We start from the raw sequence: 11,176 nt of genomic DNA, 5'->3' as shown, positions 1-11,176 counted from the left end.
TGTGACTCTGTAGAACCAGTTAATGTAGAGGCAGCGTGCACGAGGCGCTGTGTGACTCTGTAGAACCAGTTAATGTAGAGGAAGCGTGCACGAGGCGCCGTGTGATTCTGTTTCAGATTACACCCCTCCTACCTCTGCCTCTCTGAAAGAAAGTGATCTGTGGTTTTAATAAGAGTCGTGGCCTCTCAGGGCTCAGCTGCTATCTTGACGACAGACACAGCAAGGTGTGCGTGTGTGTGTGTGTGTGTGTGCGTGTGTGTGTGTGTGTGTCGGGTGTTTTCGGCAGGTTGTGACAGACGGTGAAAGTTTAGCAGAGGGGGAACGTCCCAAAGGAGGCAGAACCAGTCACCCAAAGGTCCCCTTCCAAACAGAGACAATCGTCCTCTCTGCACATCTTCAGGCTTTCCTTCCTCTCTTTCTTTGTCTCCTGCTTCCTCTGGTAGGGGGGGAGGGGGGGAGATTAATACAGACCTCACAAAATTCTTTTGGACAAAATCAGACTCTCCCTGCACAGAATACATCACTCTCTGTCCACACCACCTTACCATGTAAGAGTCCAGTTAATGACTTGCTGTTCGTCACTGACAGTGCCAGTTTACACACACACACACACACACACACACACACACACACACCTGGACTGACAGCTCCCTTCTTTACTGGGTCCTTACCTCTTCTTCTCTTCTTTGCTCTCCAGTGGTTTCTACTGGCATCTTTAACAATCTCTTGCTCTCTCACACTTCTCATTCACACCTTGAGTGTTGACACTGTTAACATATTGTGTGTGTGCGTGTCTGTGTGTGTACTTGGCAACAGATATAGACAAGAAAACGGCCAGCAGCTACATAAACACAGAACCTTTAAAGCTGTTTTAATCTTCAAATGCCTCAAATTGACCCAACCTTGGAGTGCTGGAAGTGCTCAGATACTCTGACAGTTTTTGGGTTTTCCTTACGGGATGTGTTCATGTGGCAAAGCAGGGTCAGAGAACGTTCTTCATTTGATCTGCAGGAGGGTTTTCTCTGCTCCTCCTCTCCTCGGGGAGCCTCTGCTCCACATTCTGACTCCTACTGAGACCCATCAACACTCCCCTGACTCACACTCTCTCACATATCCTGAGCACACAATCCAGGCCCAAAGGTCTAAAAAGGAGCTAACATGCAACACGAATTGCACCCAGTCTGACGTTCACCCCATCAAGAGCTGAACTCAGATGATACCACGAGGAGTTTACAGCACAGATTTGTAACCTTTAGAAAGAGGCCATTTTGACTTAATAAAACTGAGGATTCAAACATTCCACTGAAATGAGATCCCAGCCACAGGATAATCAGATATTCTCCTCGCAGAGAGACAAAACAACACATTCGGGCAATTACATGATCTCCCACCTTTCAAGGCAGCAAGTGATAAAGACTTCATTCACTGTTGTAGCGAACGACAGTGATGGCTAACTGCTTTTGAAAGTTTTTACTTAATTTCTGGCAGCTCAACTTTCAGAGTTTTATTTATTTTTTGCTACAGCAGTCAGGGTTTAAAATCAGGCAGAATTTTTTATATTTTATCAGGTTTTCAGTGAAGCTCCCATGTCTACTAAGTAGATAGTAGGTTATTATTTTCTATTTTATACCCTCATTTATTTCCTTTATTTGGAATAACTTTAGGATTGTCATGGATAAAAAAAAAACTTCCCAGGTGTGGTTAAAATGACTATTTTCACACAAATGCTTTTAGTTTATCAAACAGACATATGTGTGACAAAGTATTTAGGTTTTCTTTCTGTTTTCCTTTTTTTATTTGTTTGTTTTCATATCTCATATATTCTGGGTCTCCCAGTGAAACTAATGAGCTTAATAATGTGGAGACTAATTATAGTCCCTGAGGTTTAGATTTAGTCATCAAAGATGTTCATTTTGTCCTCTTAAGATTCAAATTTAAAATGTTGGTTGTCACTCATTTAATTTAAGATGTTTTGCTTTTTATTTGAGGACATTTAGTGCTGGACAAAGATTGTCCAAGGTCCTTTTAGGGCCTTGGGTTGTAGTTTACCCTCATGATTAATTTAGAGAATAAGGTAGCACAAGAAACAATAAAATAAAAATACTATAAGACTTGTGCTATTAAGTCCCTGATAAAGAAATTAACACCAAATTAAGTTTTCTTCCTGATTAACACTGTAAGACAGATGTTTATGTCTAATTAGATATAACAACATGAGGTGACTGTCGTGTCACACATATCCTTATTATGTTAAGACACTTTAGTCACACGCTGGATTAAAGCTGCAGAATAACAACACACAGCCAGCTGAGCTGAGGCTCATGCACATTAATGTGGGATTACATGAACCAGATGTGTGAGCTCTGTGGGTTTGAGCGTGTTTGAGTGGCTGTGCTCACGTTTATGTGTCACTGATCTGCACCACCATTTGTCTCTGTGTGTGTTTGTCCAATTTCCACTCAAATTAATGGAGCCTCTTTACAGGCCTTCTGCTGGAGTGGCACTGAATTACTTGGTGCTTCACTCTCGCACCTGGGACCCATTCAGTGTTACAGCAGCAGCAGCTAGCTGCTAACCTGGGACACATTTACTCCAACTGTATAGTTAACACTACAGAAACCAGCTCTTTCCCAGCACAGAAACACAAGTCTAACAACAGATCTCTGATCAATCTAACAATAAAACCATCTACAGACATTTACAGAGGCATCAAACTGTACAGACTGAAGCTTTCCTTTATTTGCCACACAAGACACCCTCTTTTCTTCTTCTGGTGTCAGAATTATTTATTGTCTATTTCCACAATGTCAGCTTTTAAAACAAACAAATAAAAACTGAATTTACATGTTTATTTTTCTCTAGTAGAAACATTCTGCTGTGGCTGATTTTCCATCCTGCAGAAACAGCTCCAAGCTTTGACTGCGTGTAAATGAGTGTTTCATGTGTTGTGGTGTTTAAAAGGCGAAAAATTGTTTTTTCTGAATCTTTAAAGAAACAAAAGGAAACAAAGTTTTCCTCAAAGGCTAGGAGGATTTTAAAGATCAGCTTGTTTGAGACTGAATGCTGTTCTGTGTCAAAAGTCAATAAAATAAGTTATTTTAGTTCTAAATACATCCGAGCCAACATCATGAGTTTCAGAGTCACAGTTTGGTTTATCTTCAGTCAATCAGGAAAAAAGATTCTCTCCAGATTTGGCACAAAAAACTGTTTCCTCACTTTTTTAAAATTGCAAGACTGAAATAAGCACTAAATTCTATGTTAAAAGCATGTAAACAAAACTGATGGTGGTGTTAAGGTTATAAAATAGCGTTCACATGAACCACTGTAAAATTGTTATTAAAGTTAAAAACACAACCCGGTTATTATTTTTGACTGTCCAAAGCCTACAGCTGAGGTGAGTCTGTCATTTAACTGAATCCAGTTTATGTGAAAAAGGTCTACAGCAGTGATTCTCAAAGGTCGCAGACGTTCGGATTGTTCTGTCAGCCTTACGGGTAATGCTTGACTAAGTAACTGAATAGTTTCCGTCACCATCTGCCTCGACCCCAGCTGGTCGAAGCAGGTGTGAGCAAACTTCTCCAGCTGTCTCAAGTTTGAAGGGTTCCTTCTCCAGATGTTTCAGCTCCTTCCACAGATGTTCAACAGGATTTAGATCAGTGCTCAGAATAGTCCAATATTTGGTTCTGAGCCGTTCTTGGTGTTTTTAGCTGTGTGTTTTGGCTCGTTATCCTGTTGGAGGGTCCATGACCTGCGACTAAAACCAAGCTTTCTGACACTGAACAACACATCTGACTCCAGAAAGCCTTGATAGTCTTGAGATTTCATTGGACTCTGAACAGATTTAAGACACTATGTCAGATGCAGCAAAGTGGGACCAGAACATACTTCATGTTCCTTTTTTGGGTCTGTGAACACAAAGCTGATGGGACTTGTTGCCAAAGCATTCCAGTTATGTCTCATCTGCCCAAAGGAAATTCTCCCAGACGCTTTGTGGCTCTCAATGTGAATTTTGGCGAATTTCAGTCTTGATTTGTATTATTTGGTATCCTACTCGGTCATCTTCCACTAAGTCCACTTTGTCTCAAACAGACCGATGGTGTGATCTGACACTGAGACTGTCCACAAGACTAACTGACAGCGAAAGAGGAAATTCAGGACCAATCTTCACTGGTGGACCACTGGGTCAACAAGCATTTTGCCCATTTAACAGCCTGTTATCTTAGGATGAGGGTTAACTACTGTTACCCAGTTTATTCATGTCATTTATTATGGGTTCTGTATTGTTCATGCACACCTATTCTAGTTTAATGCCAAAATGCCAGCATTTGAAATCATTACTCATAAAGATAGTTTATCAAGTAAATGATAAATCTTTAATTATCTATTTTTTGATTGAGTAAAACTTTGAACCAAGAATTGATAAACTGCTCGTTTCTTCCTGAAGTTGTGGAAACTGCCATTGAGAGGTTCAGTGAATAAACACAGGAAGCTTTAAACATAAAAACCATAAGTACTCTGAGGTAGTTCTTTGACCCCATATTACATCTCAAATCAAAGTGACAGGTTGTGATTTGAGGGGGTTTCCATCCTTCCAGATGTATATCACACTCCATGATCACAATGGGTAGGGCTAGGCCAGCATCCTTTGGACCTTAATGGGGTTAGAGGTTAGTACCTGACATTTATCACATCATCGTGTAGGGTTTTCTTTTGAGCCTCACTCTTAAAAATCCATCCATCCATTTTCTTTACCCGCTTCTCTATTCCAGGTCACGGGGAGCTGGTGCCTATCCCCAGCAGTCACTGTGTGAGAGGCGGGGGACACCCTGGACAGGTCGCAAGTCCATCGCAGGGCCACATAGAGACAAACGGGACAAACAACCATTCACACTCTCACTCACACCTAGGGACAATTTTAGAGTCATCAATTAACCTAACATGCTTGTTTTTGGTCTGTGGGAGGAAACCAGAGTACCCGGAGTAAACCCACGTGAGCACAGGGAGAACATGCAAACTCCACCCAGAAAGGCCCCAGGCCGGGAAGCGATTCTTGCTGGGAGGCAACAGCTCTAACCACTATTCCACTGTGCCACCCACTCTTAAAAATGTCAAAGGAAAATCAAAAATGAATTTCCAAACACTTCCCTTAGTTTTTTGTTGGTAAATATGTTGAAGCTCTGCTGGAATCGGATGTCGAGCCAGCAGGTGAAAGGGAGGCAGGAAGGCTTCTGATGTTCCAGAATGTCTGAAAACACTGTCTTTACCCATTCAAACAAAAGCTTTCTGCCTCTTCATCCCCATATTAACGTAAACACACACTCACACACAACAACTCAAGACTCCCTCACAGTAGCAAGAAAAAAGCAAAGAAAGTGTGTAAAGCTTATTAAGGGAATGTTTGGATTAATCTGTAGGAACCAGATGCCTCTGTCAGGTTCCTTTCAGCCACTTCATTAATTACAGCCGGTCTAATAACAGCTTTGTGTGTGTCCCACTGGAACGTACGAGTATCACTGATTGCAATAGCCGTAGGTATTCAAAAACAGGGGAGGGTCTGTGTCACCCAGGAAACTGTAAGGCTGGTGATTCAACATGATGCCATTTGAGTGTCTAATTCAAAGCAGATCTTCCTTTTTAGTTTTTGTTCACAGATCGACTGAATGATAAGAACTTCATTAAGATGTATAAGAACTACTCTGCCATTCACAACATCTGAAGGGACACTGAACTGTTCAGTACCTTTGGCTGTATAAACAGAAGGAAATACAACAACAGAATAAAAAACATACCAGCTGGGCAGTGGTTGGTTCTGTGTTCAGTAAGCTCAGCCAGACAGTCAAAATCCTGCTGACAGTTGTCACAGGTGAAGATGGACTCGTCATCCAGGTCATCATCATGATCTCTGTCATCATGTTCATCTCCATCATCTTGCTCTCCATCCTCAGCACATGCTCCCTGGTCATCTTTAGGCACTGCCTCTCTCTCAGGTGCAGGGACTTCTAAAAAAATACACAAGAATGTATTTTATATTATCAACTGAAGCCCACAAGACAATAATATCAAGCAGTACTGCAGGTCTTCTTCTCTGAAACACAGCTTTGCATCAAAAATAAAGATACCAGTGACATTTACTGACTTCTTATTGATTAAATGTAAAAGATATTAGCTGTATATATGGTGTGTTTCATCAGATATATTCATCCAAAGATAAGGTAATCCACCCATCATTGGTAATTATACAGTGTTGGGATTATCACCTTAGGCTTTGACATGTGTGTGAATGTGTGTGTCCTGCTAACAGTGTGAGAGGAGACCAGCGGAGGGCTGAGGTGGCCCAATCCTCTCCGCTCCATTGTGTCTCCATTTTTACACCTTATTATCACATTATAAACGCCAAAGATCCAAAAGGGCTGACAATGAGGAGAACGAAAGTAGAGGGTTTTACAATAAAGTGGTTCTTTATAATACAAAACATGTTTTTTTATAAAACCTATGCATTTTATGCACTCTCATATCAGTTATCTGATCTGCTTCTCCCTCTTCTAGCCTTTTTTTAGTTTACCGTGATGTTCTGTGATTCTGGGTAAAGGTGAGAAATTTTCCCCTAAAACATTTTAAATAGATGCCTCCTGCTCAGTAATAACCTCTACAAATCCTAACCCTCGGGTGTACATTACATAATTAAAAAACAACTATCCAGAACCAGCTCAATGGCTCAGGGAAGTTCTCGGACTGGTTCTGCAGGGGTCCTGATAGAGACCTGAGGGGGATAAAATGAAGTAGAAGCTGGACTGAGGTTTCTGATATGGTCTGTTTCACAGCCGCCTCTCTCCCTTCTCTCTCCTGGGGGCTCCTGTGCAGAGTGGACCACATTTTTGTGGTACACCTGAATCAGGCTCTGGTCTGGACCTGGAAATATCCCCAAAGTGCACCTGCATGTCCCTGACTGACTCCATCCAACAGTGAGGGGTCCGGCTTTAAGGACTCAACAAATTTTGGAGAAAGTACAAGTTTTGGAGGTCTAGTCTGAGGCCTGCTGGGGACTCACAGCCCTGTAGTATGGTCCCATGGTCCAGCCCTGGTCTTAAAATAAAATATACAGACACAATCTTGATGACAGACCCTGCAGTCATTCTTCTAATGATCATTTCCTATCAGGTAGATTTTTGGTTTCATTACGTCAGTGTGACTAAATAAAACAAGTGACTTTGTTTTGCATAAACAAACAAAAAAAATGATTGTGGTAAATTGTAGGAAGTTTGGTTAAATTCTGTTTGTTTTTAGCTAAGTATCCTCAGACACTAGGGATGCACCAATAAGTTGTTTTTTTTTCAAACTGAGTACAAGTACTTACATTTGAGTACTTGCCAAAATTAAGTACCAATATGAGCACTAAAAGAGAGGCATGATGAGAAATAAAGAAAAAAAACACAACAGTAAAATAAAGTAAATATTAATTTGTTTTATATTTATTGTGTACTATAAAGCAGTGGCAGCTCCTGATAAATTTCTGTTGTGATGAAAACAAATATCATCATGTTTGGAAATAACTAAAGAAAGATTTATTTTAAAGAAACAGAAAATAAAAAGCTAATGTGGCAGCAACTAAAACTATATAACAAAAACTTACAGAAATCCTGAATTACAAGAACACGATGGGACGAGACACAAGGATAACCAGACAGCACATAAGAGTGATAATGACCCAGTGAGTAAGTGTGGAAAATGACTGTTTTTAAAGGCAGATGGTGGTTGCTAAATGAATACAGGTGACTGGTTACAAACAAGGGACAGGTGTGGGTGGTTGAGGCAGACTGATAGGCCTGCTGAATGATGGCAAGAACACAAAGGACACAAAAAACAAAAACTATACAAAGACTTTTATCATGTAAAACTAAACAACAAATAAAACAGAACTATAGAAACATGAAACAATAAACCCGATACAAAAGCAAACCCAAAGAAACCCAAATCCTGACATATACAGTATGTTACAGACAAAACAAAAAAATTCACAAAGTTTTAAACGATAAACTATGGATGAAACATCAGCTCAATCTTAAAAAGTCAAAGGGGACAGTTCACAGAAACACAACTGTTAGGATGGATGGCAGCATCCCTTATGGAGACTAACATGGGGAAAATTTACATCATTTTCTTATGTAACCAAATACCCCCCAACTCAATTTTTTTTGCAAGTTTCAAAGGTTTTATATACCATGCTTGGCAGCACGGTATATAAAAGAAGAAGGGAGCCAAGGAGCCACGGTCAAGAACTGAGTCCGTGGACAAGGCCCTAAAAACTCCTGAAGAGCATGATTGTTGAAATGCTTTTCTGCTATTAAAATACTAGATTCTGCAACTTTTAATACCCTATCAGGGACCATTCTGGCAGCATTTTTGGTACACTTGGGACATTTGTGTTACATTCTAAGTATACTTGAAATCCATTCCAAGCGATGGGAAACCGCAGTATTAAGCTTCATGTTCAAACAGACCCACAATGTCGACAGCAATGTGTTGAACTGGAACCTCTGGAAACTTGACAAGTTGTAATGGTGCAGGTGAAACACTAGTGGTTTTGTAACGTCTGACAGATGGTGCATGAGGACAGAACTGTGTAGATCAAATGGTCACCAGTAAAACTCTCTTCAGTGTTGTTTAATGTGAACCACGCCCTGCTGTCCTCCATGAGCCAGGTGCACAACTTTTTCTCCCACACTTGAGAACTATGTGATGTTTTCCTCTGAATATGAGTGGTGTCTCTGTAGCCAATTCATGACACACAAGGAAGCAGGGTTTGACTTCCTCTGGAAGGAACTTCTTCACTTTAGGCCATCCTGAGCAAATGATGTGTCGCAGCTGTAAGTTCAGGGCAGTCTTCACATCCAGCTTTAAAATCAGCAACTGACAGCAAAGTTTTTATTTTAAAGTATTTCATGTGTATTTATTACATATTCAATCATGTTGATTTAATATAAAACCACATGCAGTAACCTGCTTCTGGCTGGTGGGGGTGCCTGTGAGTTGATGGCCAGATTCTTCTTCTGCTGTTTTTGGACCAAAATATAGCTGATAAAAATGAGTGAATCATGTCTTTATGTTTTGGTCTGACTGATAAAATGAAAGATTCAATTTTTTTTTAAGTTTTAAAATTTCTCAAACTGGGCTATGAATCAAAAAACATGAAGTGATTTTGATCAAACTACATTAAAACAGAGTTTTTAACCCCTAACTTCCCAGGAAGGTGATTCCTGACCAGCAGTGCTCGCACACCTTGAGGTAAATGTTTTTTCATTACTTAATATGAGACTTCAAATGAAATAACACAGTTCTGGCATGAATACAATAAGACCCGTGCACACAGACTCCTGCAGAGACTCGCTCTGTTTGAATGGAAAATACTTAAAATTGTGCACAGATCTGAAAACCAAAACTTATTTGAGGACTGTCCTGAAAAACCTGGTAAAGTGACACATTTAGATTTTTTGGGTGGTATTAAGAAATGCCATTACACCTTTTACAATTACTTGGTCTTTTAGCGTTAACTTCTCAGATGAAACCGGACAGCTGTACTCGTTTCCAAAAGCGCCCAGTGGTGAGCGATTAATGCTCAAATATTCCCTCTTCTGCTCAGTGACAAGACTGTAGCCAATTCCTCTTGTTGTTTGCAAACTTTTAGAACTCTTGTGTCACGTTGGTTTTTCTTTTTTAGATGTTTTATCAAAATGCGTGTGTTCAAAGAGCTAGATTTTGTCTCGTTTTGACAGGTTTTGCAGAGCCAAATTTGCACCCTGCCTTGATGATTTGAAATATAGTAAATTGGTATCGGTACACTTTGGAGTATTAGTATTGGTACACACACAATATTGAAACAGATACTGGTATTTTTATCAATGCATAGACACTTCCACAAAGGATCTTTCTTAAACGAAACCAGGCACATGATGACTCACAAAGTGGTCCTATAGTTTTCCATATTTCTAAATCAAAATACTAAATAAGAAAAACTAAACTTGCATGTTCAAGATAATACAAATGAGGCAGAATGTAGTGAAACACTGAAGCTCGGTTTCAGTCTGATTTTATTTGAGTAGTAGTAAGTTGGGAGGGAGGGATTCTGGGAGGTGGGGAATGAGGGAGTGAGGTGAGGAGGAGGAGGGGAGGGCAGTGAAGAAGGATGGATGAAGGCTTGAAGAAGCTGAGAGGGAGGGTGTTGGCCATCTGTCCAGTGGTGAGAGCACCGTCTGGCCAGGGAGAGAAAGAAGCCCCGACTGACAAAAACACATGCACACTCGTGCATGCTTAGATACACACCGAGGGACTAAGTGTGCATGCACACACACATTATTGTGTGCACACACACAAAGACACACAGATGTAAATAGAGAGATGTACTGTTTGACAGAACAGTAATTAAAACTACTATTTCTGTAATTTAAAAAACTAACGTGATTATTTACCTGCAACAACCTCTGTGAAATTAATGAAGTCATCTTTGTAAAAATAAAGCAATAAAATATGTGAACTGGTAAATTTCTCTTATTTTTCTACATTTTGTGTTGCAAAGCATCACAAGCCCTGATGCCAGAGGTGAGGGCAGCGCCAGCACCATCGCATGCCAACACAACCTGCTGTCATGGCAACAGAGGGAAGAGACCGATGAAAGCTCTCCATCTTACCCTCCTGTGTACCAAACTCTCCCTTCTTTTCTCTGTTTTTAATCCATTCATCCCTTCATTTGGTCTTCATCCTTCCGGTCACCACACAGAGAGCTGAATACATGAATCAGAGTCAGGACAGAGCTCGGTACAGAACCCTGCTGCACACCTACCTCAGTGTGCACAGGGACACTATAACTACAGGTGCTTTTATGGAACTCAGAGAAAAGTCAGGGGGCTCTAAGGATTACAGAATGTCCAAAGTGTCTGCTGTGGTTCCTTTTCACAAACAGACCTCCTGATCAGCTACAGTGACACTGGTTGGCACTTTGAGTTTTTTTTTCTTTCAGGTGACCCCTTCCAAGTCTAACCCTAAGTCCTTATTCACACCTGACACCAAGGCCCCGTTCAAATATAACACCCAGGCCCCATTCAAGCCTGACACCAAGTCCCCATTTACACCTGACACTAAGTCCCCATTCACACCTGACACCAAGTCCCCATTCACACCTGAC

At 40.7% G+C, this 11,176-nt stretch overlaps 1 protein-coding gene across 2 annotated transcripts in view; it reads right to left on the bottom strand.

Moving 5' to 3' along the window:
• Positions 1 to 11,176, bottom strand: part of znf423 (zinc finger protein 423) — a gene marked incomplete at its 3' end in the record, with an annotated part of 88,719 nt that overhangs the window by 37,953 nt on the left and 39,590 nt on the right. For both annotated transcript variants that reach the window (XM_025002288.2, XM_025002289.2), the window contains 1 exon segment: positions 5,790 to 5,999. In XM_025002288.2, the coding sequence (XP_024858056.1) occupies positions 5,790 to 5,999 (210 nt within the window).

Source organism: Kryptolebias marmoratus, linkage group LG11 (assembly GCF_001649575.2).
Source record: "Kryptolebias marmoratus isolate JLee-2015 linkage group LG11, ASM164957v2, whole genome shotgun sequence".
In the NCBI taxonomy this organism is placed as follows: Eukaryota; Metazoa; Chordata; class Actinopteri; order Cyprinodontiformes; family Rivulidae; genus Kryptolebias; species Kryptolebias marmoratus.
The sequence above is the reverse complement of the archived record's forward strand: the minus strand, read 5'-3'. Positions and strand labels throughout refer to the sequence as shown.